General features: G+C 38.3%; 1 protein-coding gene across 2 annotated transcripts in view; it reads left to right on the forward strand.

Annotated features, from left to right (window-relative positions):
• Positions 1-13,632, forward strand: part of HMCN1 (hemicentin 1) — a 453,341-nt gene that overhangs the window by 302,419 nt on the left and 137,290 nt on the right. For both annotated transcript variants that reach the window (XM_060197833.1, XM_060197834.1), the window contains exons 49-54: positions 2,933-3,124; positions 3,470-3,643; positions 6,437-6,550; positions 7,385-7,530; positions 11,360-11,510; positions 12,723-12,917. In XM_060197833.1, the coding sequence (XP_060053816.1) occupies positions 2,933-3,124; positions 3,470-3,643; positions 6,437-6,550; positions 7,385-7,530; positions 11,360-11,510; positions 12,723-12,917 (972 nt within the window). The remainder of the gene's footprint in view (positions 1-2,932; positions 3,125-3,469; positions 3,644-6,436; positions 6,551-7,384; positions 7,531-11,359; positions 11,511-12,722; positions 12,918-13,632) is intronic.

The following is a 13,632-nucleotide window of genomic DNA, read 5'->3' on the forward strand; positions in this document are numbered from 1 at the left end:
TGTGTGTGTGTGTGTGTTTAATTCCACTTCTACTTTTTTTTTTTTTTAAATATTTAATTTATTCCCTTTTGTTGCCCTTGTTGTTTTGTTGTTGTAGTTATTATTGTTGTTGTCGTTCTTGGATAGGACAGAGAGAAATGGAGAGAGGAGGGGAAGACAGAGAGGAGGAGAGAAAGATAGACACCTGCAGACTTGCTTCACCGCCTGTGAAGCGACTCCCCTGCAGGTGGGGAGCCGGGGTTTGAACCGGTATCCTTATGCCGGTCCTTGTGCTTTGCGCCATCTGCGCTTAACCCGCTGTGCTACAGCCCGACTCCCTCCACTTCTACTTTTATGCAGGGTTTCTTGTCTTGCCTCTTCTTGTTTCCTTTTCCTTCCTGTATATTTGTATCTTTTGCTTTCCTTTTACTATTGTCTTAAATTTCATTTCATTTTTTAAAATTTTTTCCCATTTGTTGTCCTTGCTGTTTATCGTCGTCACCATTATTGTTGTTGTTATTGCTGTCGTTGTTAGATAGGACAGAGAGAAATCAAGAGAGGAGGGGATTACAGAGAGGGGGAGAGAAAGATAGACACCTGCAGACCTGCTTCACTACCTGTGAAGCAACTCCCCTGCAGGTGGGGGGCCAGAGGCTCGAACTGGGATCTTTAGGCCGGGGTCTGTGCGCTTTCCACCATGCATGCTTAACCCACTGTGCCACTGCCCGGCTCCCTAAATTTCACTTCAGATAATTAGAAAGGAGTTTGACTGGAAGGATTGACATTTTTAATAATGGGTAATACCCAAGGGCAAATATTTGCTAACATGTTTGCATTTTGTTAACACAGTTGCCTTTTACAAAGGGAAGAGGGACTAATCAAGACAAAAAATTCTAAAAACAAATTTTACTACATTGAATTGTTATGTGCTGTAATAAAAATAAAGCTGTGTTTTTAGCACAGGCGTGGTTTTGTTGTTTGTTTTGCCAACACAGTTATTGCTGGTGGTCAGTGCATTAATAATTTTTCCTTTTGTCTTTTTGGATAGTGACAGAGAGAGACTGACTGACTGACTGACTGACTGACTGACTGACTGACTTACAGTTCTGCTCCACTGTTGTGAAGCTACTTCTCTACAGGTGGGGACATTCAAGTACTGTACCTTTGAATGTAAATTAAGTTATATGTAATTGAATAAAATCTATTTTCCAAAGGAAAAAATGTTAATTTTTTAAACTGCTTTCTTTTCTTAACATGGAGAATATTCCATTATTATTATTATTATTATTATTATCTTTATTTATTGGATAGAGACAGCCAGAAGTCAAGAGGGAGGGGGGGTGATAGAAAGGGAGAGAGAAAGAGAGACATCTGCAGCACTGCTTTACTACTTGCAAAGTTTTCCCCCTGCAGGTAGGGACTGGGGGCTTGAACCTGGATTCCTTGTACATTCTAACGTGTGCTTAACCAGGTGCACTACCACCCAGCCCCCAGAAAAATGTTTTTAAAAAGATGTGCTCTCTGTGCAACAGTACATTATTGTTAATTCTAGTTGCCACACTATACATTGCATCCCCAGAAGTGATTTCTATGCTGACTAAAGAGACTGAAGATGTGAACTGATTTCTAACCTGAGCACCTTCAGCCACTTCTCCCACCCCAGATTACCACTGTGACAATCACACATCTTTTTTTCTCTGGGTATTTATTTTTGCTAGATTCCACATATAAGTGAGATCATACATTACTTTTCAGTCTCACTTGTTTCACTTAGCATAACATCCTCAAGGTCCCTCTGTCATGGTACAGATGACAAAATGTCTCAGTGGTTGGATAATAGCATATTGTATATCAATAGCACATTTTCTTTATCAGTTCACCTGCTGACAAACGTGTAAGTTGTCCTGACTATTGTGACTGATGCTGCAGTGCCGTGGGAGCATAGATATCTCTTAGAGATAGTCATTGCATTTCCTTTGGCTATATGCCCAGAAGTAGAATGACTGGATCATATGGTAGTTCTATTTTTAATTTTTGGAGCAACCTCCATACTGTTTTCCATCCAAAATGTTTTAATGACTTCCAGTTCCATACAAGATAAAATCCAAACCAGAAGTAAATTTAGGATTGGTAATGTAAACAGCTTTCTCTGATTGCAGGTGATAAAAGTGTATTGCCAAGAGAATTAAAAAGCAATAAAAGGGAGTCAGGCGGTAGTGCAGCGGGTTAAGTGCACGTGGCGCAAAGCGCAAGGACTGGCGTAAGGATTCCGGTTTGAGCCCCCGGCTCCCCACCTGCAGGGGAGTCGCTTCACAAGCGACTGATAACCCTGGTGGCAAATAAATAAATAAATAAATAAATAAATAAATAAATAAATAAATACTAAAAGCTACTAAGTTCAGTAGCTTATCTGAAATTTCCAGTTATACTTGTCTACCTAACTCTTCATAGCCAATACAGGTCAACATTTCACTTTTAATATAATAACCTCACCGTCTTTCTTAACAGGATATACTTTAATGGTTTTAAATTTTCAAAAAAAAAGTTTATTTGATCACATTAAAACAGTATTTAATATGTTTTTTAATGTAAAAAAGAGAGAGAGAAAACCAGAACATCTCTCTACATGTACAGTGCTGAGGATTGAGCCCAGGACCATGTCTGCAAGCCCTGTGCATTGCCACCACACCATCTACCTAGCTGCAAATATGTATTTATTTCATATAAAATTTACATGGAGAGAAGAGAGAGAAAAGAAAAAGAAAAAGAAAATAGAACACTGCTCTAGTACATGCAATGCCACACTGGACTAGGAGCCTTAGTCATGCAAGTCCTGCCCTGTACCAGCTGAGCATTAACCCGTGCCCCAAAGTGCCTTCTTTTAGTTGCTAATTATAAACATGTGATCACTAGATAACTCTCAGAAATGGCTTTTTTGTTGTTGTTATTGTAGGGATGCCAGTGCCAGAAATAACATGGCACAAAGATGGACAGCTTCTCCAAGAAGATGATACTCATCACATTATGTCTGGTGGCCGTTTCCTTCAAATAACCAATGCTCAAGTGTCGCACACTGGAAGATATTCCTGCTTGGCCTCTAATACAGCTGGTGACAAGAGCAAAAGTTTCAGTCTTAATGTGTTAGGTAGGCATAAGCTTTGCTGCAAATCTTAGAGGATCAGACATGTCTGAATTCTCATCTACTATAAGATTGTTTTATTTGAAGCGCCTAAGTACATCTGCTCATTTTCTTTTAATTAATTAGCAGTTTACCCTAGATAATCTCTTCCTGTAATAAGTATTATCCCCAGAGTTTTAGTCATCATCTCATAGGAACTGGCGACTTTTAAAATCCATATCTGAAATCCAGATTTTTCTATCAAGGCTCAAATTTCTATGTACAGTTGTTTGAGTATTTTTATCTAAAGTTGACATGAAGTTTAGAAGTGCACAAGTAAGTTCCGTCAACCACATTTCAAATCTGTTTTAGTGTCTCCTACAATTGCTGGTGTGGATAGTGATGGCAGCCCTGAAGATGTCACTGTCATCCTTAACAATCCTACTTCTTTGGTCTGTGAAGCTTATTCTTACCCCCCAGCCACTATTACCTGGTTTAAGGATGGAACTCCTCTAGAATCCAACCGGAATATTCGTATTCTTCCAGGTAATTAGTTTACTTTAGATGTTCAAGATGCATTTGTGTTATGTACTGTTGTTGAAAAATAAATAAGAAAGACTCATACTTAGTATAAAAAAACACTTATGTTGTTGGTTCTATTATGTTTAACTGGTATTTGAAAAATAATTTGTGTATTGTAATAATTGAAGGTACTTGAAAATAGTTTTTTTATTAATTATTTAATATTGATTTACCAAATTATGAGATAACGGGTATAATTCCACACCATTCCTACCACTAGAGTTCTGTGTCCCCTTCCCCTCCGTTGGAAACTGCAGTAGTTCTCCCAACGTCACAGATATGGCTTGACTATTATTTCTGTAGTTATCTGTAATTATGTATTTGCCCACTTTGTTTTATGGTCCTTCCTTTCTAAGTCACATCTAGACCAATTACTACTTCCAAATGTCCTTCCTTTTTTCCTCTTCTCCCTTTATGTCTTGATGGAATTGTAGTTCATAGCCCTCTCGTCATCTTCCCCTAACACTTCTCTCCCCCTCTGGGAGTATGGACCAAAATTTTTTATGGGGTGCAGAAAGTGGGAGTTCTGGCTTCTGTAATTGCTTCTCCACTGGATATGGATGTTGGCAGGTCGATCCATAACTCCAGTCTGTTCTATCTCTCCTTAGTGGGAAGGGCTCTGGGGAGGTGAAGTTCCAGGACACATTGGTGAGGTCGTCTGCCCAGGGAAGTCAGGATGGAATCCTAGTAGTGTCTGCACCTTGGTGGCTGAAAGGCAGTATAAAACAGGAAAAAAATGATTAATAAACAATAACCCAAAGTAGAATAGAGCAGATGATAATAGTGATTTTAGGGTAGAAAGAAGCTAGGAAGACTATTTTAGGTATGTTCTTAGGGGCCCATGACTTTAGAAATTCTTGCTTGAGCTTGATGTCTAACATGCAGGTAGACTGAGAATATTGTTTGGGAAGATAGTGTCAAAGTTGAGAATAGGGCTAGAAAGCTGGATTAGTTAGGGCAGAGAGTAGCTCCCAGACTTGAAGAAAAATCTATGAATAAAAGTAACTGTTTACCTCATCAATCTGACCCAGGACCCATAAGTATTCACATTTAGCACAGGAATAAAATTACATTTTTTATATTTATTTTCCCTTTTGGTTGCCCTTTTTTAATTGTTGTTGTAGTTATTGTTGTTATTGATGTCATTGTTGTTGGATAGGACAGAGAGAAATGGAGAGAGGAGGGGAAGACAGAGAGGGGGAGAGAAAGACACCTGCAGACCTGCTTCACCACCTGTGAAGCGACTCCCCTGCAGATGGGGAGCCGGGGGCTCGAACCGGATCCTTACGCTGGTCCTTGTGCTTTGTGCCATGTGCTGCGCTACCGCCCAACAACCTAAAATTACTTTTTAAAGACTTGCTGAAATTACTTTTTAGAAGATCCAATAAAACATCTAATTAGGGTTGACTAAATAGCTCACTTGGACAATGTGCTGCTTTGTCCTGCACATGATCCAGGATCAAGCCTGGCCTCCAGCACATTGAAGGAAACTTCAATTCTTTGGTCTTAGGTTGCATCTCTCTCTCTCTCTCTCTCTCTCTCCCTCCCTCCCTCCCTCCCTTCCTCCTCCTCCTCTCTCTCTCTCCCTCTCTCTCTCTCTCCTTCTCTGTCCCTCCATCTCTTTCAAAAAAATCTAACTTAAAAGGTTGATAAATAAATGTCACTACATAGATTAATGCTAAAATATAATGTTGGATGGCAAGCAAGTTAGAAATTGATTTCTTATTGAATTAAGCATTGAAGGAGAGTTACTATTTAGATTAAGGGAGTTTATTTATTCATCATCAATGCCTGGCAATATGTACGGAATAGAAATAACTTGTAGCTATGATCACTGGTTTTATGAAGTTATAGTCTTAGGGGTCAAGCAGTGGTGCATCTGGGTTAAGTGCACCTAGTACAAAGTGCAAGGACCTGTGCAAGGATCCAGGTTCGAGCTCCTCACCTGCAGCAGGGGCGGGAGGAAGTGGGGGGGTTCACAAGCGGTGAAGCAAATCTGCAGATGTCTCTTTCTCTTTCCCTTTCTCTTCCCCTTCTCTCTTAGTTTCTCTCTGCACTATCCAATAAAATGGAAAAAATCACCACTAGGAGCAATGGATTCATAGTGTTGGCACTGAGCCCCAGCACTGAGCCCGAGCGATAACCCTGGAGGCAAAAATAAAAAGGCATAGCAGGGTCAGAATGAATGAGAGTAATTCCCTCTGAGGACTGTCCTCACAGCACATAGTCTAGATTGCAGTTTGTCTTGTGTTAAATATCAAGAGGGGCTGGTGAGTGCTACACTTGCTATAATAACCATATTACCATGCACAAGGACCCCGGTTCAAGCCCTAGGACACTGACTGTAGAAAGAAGGGAGGGGGAAGTTTCAGGAGCTGTGAAGCAGTGCTGTGTCTCTCTTCCTCTCTCTCTCCACCATTCCTTTCAGTTTCTATCTGTCCCTATCAAAAAGGAGGGAGGGAGGAAAGAAAAGGAAGGATAGAAGGAAGGAAGGAAGTGAGGGAGGGAGGGAGAAAATGGGGCCACAGAGAGTGGTAGATTCCTTATATAGGCACCAAATCCAAATGGTAATGCTGATGGCAATAAAAAGACATTTACCAGGCACCAAGTCCCTGTGATAACCGTAATAGCAATATATATATATCAGAAGTGTGGTGTAAAGAAATATATTAACGTAAGAACTAAAATTGTGGTCATTTACACAGACTTTGCTGTCACTATCACTCAGTGATTCTTTGTTGTTCTTTGATTTTGCAGGTGGTAGGACCCTGCAGATTCTAAATGCACAGGAGGACAATGCAGGCAGATACTCTTGTGTGGCCACTAATGAGGCAGGGGAAACAATAAAGCACTATGAAGTAAAAGTCTACAGTAAGTTCCGAATGAACACTGTGATGATCAGCTCTTCCCTGAGTTTTCTCTTTCTGTCCTGTTTTTCATCTTGAGGTTATAATTACTCATGCGTATCGTTAAAGAGTGCTGTTGATGCAACTAACTTCACTGAGATGGAAGTAGAGCTAAGCATTAGGCCCATGACCTCAGTTGTCTAAAGATGTGAAGAATTTCAGTCTGCTCACTGACCTCTTGTTGGAGATTTTTCAGTGGCCTTCCCTTACATTTATCTGCTTTTCTGTCTGAATTGTCCTTTGAACTGAGCTATTTGCTTTTATGTATAAATCTCTTTCTTAAGTGAATATATTCTAATCAGTAGCCCAAGATAAGTCCCTAGATGACTTTGGACTGATCCACTCTGCACTGACCTATGAATAAAATACCCATTAAAAAAATGAAGTTCATGTTACTATTAATCACTTCACTTTATAATTTTGGAATTTGTTCTTATAAGGAAGTGTATCTTTCTAGTTGTCTTTTGTTTTTTGATTTGGTTCCTTTCAAAACTTTAAAATACTTTTTATGGGTCATATTCGGGCAGTATCTGGAAACCTAACTGCTCTCTAAAGAATACTAGCCTCATTGGTGGTATTAAAATTATGAAGACAGGAAAAAGGTTTTCTTCCCTTTATGTATCAGAACACTACCATTTCATAAAATGCTAACTAATAGGTCTTTGATGAAAGGAACACAGAGAAAATGTCTCAGTTACTTCCTTGGTTTTTTTGATAGTGAACCTTAGTGTGAATTCCATGATATTCCATATATTTAGAAGGCCTAATGTTTAACTCTTAAATCTTCGTTTTTACACAGTTCCACCCATAATCAATAAAGGAGATCTCTTTGGATCAGGTCTTTCCCCCAAAGAAGTGAAGATCAAAGTAAACAATACCCTGACCTTGGAATGTGAAGCGTATGCAATTCCTTCTGCCTCGCTCAGTTGGTACAAGGATGGACAGGTGAGTCACAAGCTTTTTTCATTTTCTGTTGGTTTCTTTTAGACAAAAATAGTTCATTGAAGAAAGAAAAAGAAAAAGTGACTCAGAATCCAAACCACCTTAAAACTAGCACAATTCCAAGTTTCTAAGACTGCAAACACACACACACACACACACACACACACACACACACACACACCCCTTTGGACCACGCTCACTAATTTTATTATTCCATTGCTAGTAAGTTTCAAGAACTGTTTTGTACATATTAGTAGTTGACTGAAACTCTGGCCACCTTCCCCTGGGGAAAGATCTTTGTGCTATGTGGTTTGTCAAGTAACTTTATGGAGGAGAAACACAAAAATGGTTAAACCAGATTAGAATGGCAGGTATTTAACACAGAGGCTGAGTTTATTCAGAACTTTCTTAAAATATGTTCAACTGTTTAGTGGAAATGGCATTTTTAATATTCCTAGATGAATAGAAAAAGCAAACACAGTTAAGTACCGGATACAATTACTTGGTGGCAATAAGAGGTCTTGAATTAAAGACAGATCCTTTAGTATGTGCTCTTTCAGACCACACACCCTTATTTCTCCTCCAACTCATTTTATGACATCATTGTTTAAAAGATATGTGTTGGTATTTTTAGACCAAAATAGATTTCTTCTAGTTGCTAGCCTTATACAGATGGAAAGGTTAAATTACCATTTGTCCTGTCCAATGCATCATCAACCAGTCAACTCATTTCTAGTTATAGACGTTCAGGTTAGAGTCGTGATTTAAGTTTCACAATGAATGAGCTTCATTTTTCTTTGGATCAAAGATGGAGTAGGCAACTCTGGCAACTAGAGGGAAAACAATCACTGAAATCCAGTTTCATCTGGAAGCCATTCCAACTATGGAACTCCCACCATGTTCTCTTTACAGTTTGTTGTTTTTTTCTCTTCTGGGTACCAACACACTTCATAGTGCTGTATCAATGTTGTATGAGTTTGCTGGAAGCAAATAATTCCTCCTTCTTTTGAAACCTCATTATTTTATTTTATTTATTATATTTCCCAGAGTATTGCTCAGCTCTGGCTTACGGTAGTGCAATCAGGCATGAGAGTCTCTGTTTGCATAACCATTGTTATCTACCCCCACCGTCATTATTTTATTTTAAACTTTACCTAAAGCCTTTTATTATCTGGTCACTAATGCACACACACACACACACACACACACACTGGATGAAGTCTAGAAATACACCAGTTTTTTCTTTTACTTTGTTTCACAGTGAATAGATGAACTATAGCTTAAGATCTAGACTCTGAAATGATCTAATTATGATACTTCAAACTAGCAAATGTCTTATTGTTTAGGGTCAGGCCCCTACTCTATATATTTTTAAAAATCACTAGTTCTTACTTTCTATTTATTTCATTCTTTAAAGAAAGCAATATTGTGGGTGCCAGGTGGTGGCACAGCAGGTTAAGCACACATGGCGCAAAGGCAAAGATGGGTGGAAGAATCTGGGTTTGAGCGTCTAGCTCTCCATCTGCAGGGGGGTCAATTCACAAGCGGTGAAGCAGGTCTGCAGTTGTCTGTCTCTCCTCTGTTTTCCCCTTCTCTCTGGATTTCTCTCTGACCTGACAACAATAACAACAATAATACTAACAATAATAATAATAATAACAACATCAATGAAAACCAACAAGGGCAACAAAAAAGGGGGAATAGCTTCCAGGAGCATAGTGTAGGCACCAAGCCCCAGCAATAATCCTGGAGGCAAAATATATATATATAGAGAGAGAGAGTCTAAAATGAATAGGTAAGCTACAATCTAAGGAGGGGTTTTTTTTTGTTTGTTTGTTTTTGGTTTTTGATGGAGGAAATAGTACTATGTTGCATGCAAACATAGATCATCCAGAAAGATATTAACTTGACATCCTTGTAGGTGAGAGAGGACACATTTGCTGGAGGAATGACCTTGAGTAGACCTGGGGAGATCTAGAATGGGCTCAGTCTGATTTTAACAAGGATTGGAGTTTTATCAGGGAAATAAAATAAGGGGAGTGTGGACAAGGGATGGAGGGTTGATAAAAGGAATCAATGACACAATTTGCCTCATCTGCATCAAACAGAATAGAGATTAGAGTGAGAGACCATGCATGGAAAGATTGCAGGGTTGTGGATTCAACGTATTCCCATAAGCTTCAAAAAGGTTTTGGAGTTGGGATACTAGAAAAGTGGGTTAGAAAGTTGGGGGGTGGGGGTGTCGGATGCTAGTGCAGCTAATTAAGCACATATATTACCAAGCTTAAGCACCTAGGTTGGAGCCCTTGCTTCCCACCCGAAAGGGTTCTGCTTCACGAGCAGTGAAGTAAGTCTGCAGGTGTCTATCTTTCTCTCTCCCTTTCTATCTCTACCTCCTCTCTTAATTTCTCTCTGTCCTAGCTAATAAAGAAATTAGAAAAAAAGAGAGAGAGAGAAAGAAAGAAAAAGTGTGGGGGGGTGGGTGTTGTAGTGCTGGCACCAGACTCCAGCAATAACCCTGGTGGCAATAAAAACAAAACAAACAGAGGAAATGGTGGACCTGTGAGATAGCTCACTTGAGTAGTGTGCTGCTTTGTCATGCACATGACTTTTTTTCTCCCTGTTTCTGTCTTTTTGTCTGAAAAATCAGCCTGGAGCACAGTGAAACCCCAATGACAACAAAAAGAAAAAAATGTTAAGAGGAGCAAATAGAATAAGGAAATATGATTATTGGTTTAGGTAAACCTCTCCTGTTTTGTATTTAAAAGAGTCTTAGGAGAACTGAGGTAATAGCATAGTGGTTACACAAAAAGACTTTCATGCCTGAGTCACCAAAGCTCCCAGGTTCAGTGCTCAGTACCACTATAAATCAGAATTCAGCAGTGGAGGAGGAGAGAAAAGAGAAAGAAAGAGTGATGGGGACAAGAAAATTAAAAGAGAAGTCATCAAGGAAACTGATAACATATAGTGGGTATTGAAACCACCAAGAATTATGAGGAAAAATATTATTAGAAGGAATGACAGAGAACTATGGACTAGAATCTTTAGGGCTAAGAAGCAGTTTTATTTTAAATAGAAATATTTAGAAAATTTTAAATGTCTTGTTAAGTCTATTTTATCAACATAAGACAAATATCATTAGGTTAATTTTTTAATTTGTGAAGTAATGATATTTTGTAAGGAGTAATAATAAATTTTAGATCAAATCAGGCCATATAAAGGTCTTCCCTAAACCTTCTATTTTAAAAACTCTAGCATTCTCTACAAAATCATAATAAATAATAGGCTTTTTAAAATATGAGATAATCTAAGATATTTTTGCTAATAAACATACACAAGACTTGCTACCTAGGAGCATTTTTTACCATAGAGAAAAATGTATCATGATCTGGGAGGTGGCACAGTGGATAAAGCATTGGACTATTTCACTTTATTTAGTGGTAAATGGATTAGAGTACAGTTGTTGGCATATGGCGTGTAATTTCTCATCTACCCATGATAGGTGTCTACAAAGCACTATCACCCCTAACTTAGGTCCTTGTCTGTCTGCCATTCTACACCAGGAGTCCAATGCCATCTGCCAGCCCCCTTCCCTTTCAGAAAATTCTGACAGCACTTTATACTGGATAAGAAAGCTGCAATTGTCAATAAATAAAAATGTGACTAACTCCAAATCAGCCAGTTTACTTAAAGTAAAATAACTTGCTACTTTGAATATTTCACATATAGTAATATTTTTGCTTGTTAATGAAACATGGAATATATCAACGGTGTGGTCTTTTAGAGTATGTTTTAGAGTACTTATGTTAACATTATTATGATTAAATAATAGCCCCTTAAGTCAGACGATCATGTTAACATTGCTGCGAATGGACATACACTTCAAATAAAGGAGGCGCAAATATCAGATACAGGACGATACACTTGTGTAGCATCTAATATTGCAGGTGAAGATGAGCTGGATTTTGATGTGAATATACAAGGTAACAATCATGACTTTTTATTGCATATAATATAACTTAATTGTTGTGGTCTGCCAAGACTATGAAAAAGATATTTGACTTAGTTTGACTTTTGTTTTTTCCTGTTGATAATATCCATTCATTACTAAAACTCTAGATGTCAACACAGAATGTTTAGGATTACTTTATAATTAGTGATGTGTGTTTCCTTCTGATTTTTTTTTTTCTTTCTGTATGCTACATTGGCAGACTGGTCGCACGCAAAATACATACTTCTTTGTCATGTTTAATTTTTTTTTCCAAAATTAATATTTTATCCCAATTTTTTTTTAAAACAAGCATTTATACTGGCCAAGGAAGTGGCTTTGCTGTAAGAAAAGAAAAAAAGGCCACCAGGAGCAGTGACTTCGTAGTGCCAGCACTGAGCCCCAGCGATAACTCCAGTGGCAAAAAAAAAAATCAGAATATGTGAAGCTTTTAGAAAAATACTAAATAAATTATGCCTGCTCTGATATTGATACTGTTCATCCAAACATAATTTTAATAATACCTGTTTTATCATTTGAATAAGCAAACATTGATTTAACCAGGCTTTTACTGTAAAATACTTGTTTGTTTCCAAGTTTTCACTATTCGTCTCTAACTTTCAAGTAGCCATATATTTTAAACATTTTCATATCCTTAATTTTACTAAGTTGCTAATCATGGAAAATTTAAAGTAAAGTATAATTCCTATAAAAATGGCTTTAGGATATACAGAAAAATGACTTTCTAGATAGTTCGTACTTGTTCCCAAGAAACTTTGACAATGCCCCCTTATTTGTGTTAATGAGTTAATAATCCTGATTGTAGGATTTTTTTTAATATTCTTAATTTGGAGGATTCTTTCAACTGAGCCAATATTTGTTCAAATTTTATTTTACCTTCTGTGATCACATTTCACAGCCATGTATACTGCCCTTTTGTCATGATTATAAGTCCATTAATAGGACTAAACAGTAAACACACTAAACAGTAGTGTGCCCCCCCCACACACACACACACACACAGCCTGACTTTGGTCTACTTTTTGTTTTTAGACAAAGGACTAGAACTGGTAGGTGAATATATTTGCATCTTGTCAAGTTTATGAAATGTACAAATCACTCTTGTGAAAATATAGCCAAGCTTTTTGTCTAATGGTTTAACACCAACTTTATTATGTGTCCATAATTTCATGTCTTTCTTCCTCAGTCCCTCCAAGCTTTCAGAAACTCTGGGAAATGGGAAACATGCTGGATACAGGCAGGATTGGTGAAGCCAAAGATGTGATCATCAACAACCCCATTTCTCTCTATTGTGAGACCCACGCCGCACCCCCTCCCACACTGACATGGTACAAAGATGGCCACCCCCTGACCTCCAGTGACAGAGTATTGATTATGCCAGGTAAATATTTATTTATTTATGAGTTATTTTATTTTTAAATTTTATTTTATTTGATAGGACAGAGAGAAAGTGAAAGGAGAGGGAGACAGAGAGACACCTATAAAACTTGCTTCACGGGAGTCGGGCTGTAGCGCAGCGGGTTAAGCGCAGGTGGCGCAAAGCACAAGGACCGGCATAAGGATCCCAGTTCAAACCCCAGCTCCCCACCTGCAGGGGAGTCGCTTCACAAGCGGTGAGGCAGGTCTGCAGGTGTCTATCTTTCTCTCCTCCTCTCTGTCTTCCCCTCCTCTCTCCATTTCTCTCTGTCCTATCCAACAACGACAACAACAATAATAACTACAACAATAAAACACAACAAGGGCAACAAAAGGGAATAAATAAATAAAATAAATATTAAAAAAAAAGAAATTATATTAAAAAAAACTTGCTTCATTACTTGTGACTTTTCCCCCCTTGCAGATGAGAACTGGGGGCTTGAACTGGGATCCTTGAGTCCTGTAATTTGTGTGTGTGCTCAGCTTGGTGTACCACAGCCTGGTCCCTGAAGTTTATATTTTACAACAGAATTACATGTTAATTTCTTTAAAAAGAGAGATCAGATCACTGTTCCACTCCAGAGTATGTGGTAGTACAGATTAAACTTGGTGTCTCACCCATGCAAGTCCTGTGCTCCAGGCCCCTGAACACAACATTTTAATGATTTACTTTTGCAGTC

Source organism: Erinaceus europaeus, chromosome 9 (assembly GCF_950295315.1).
Source record: "Erinaceus europaeus chromosome 9, mEriEur2.1, whole genome shotgun sequence".
NCBI lineage: Eukaryota > Metazoa > Chordata > Mammalia > Eulipotyphla > Erinaceidae > Erinaceus > Erinaceus europaeus.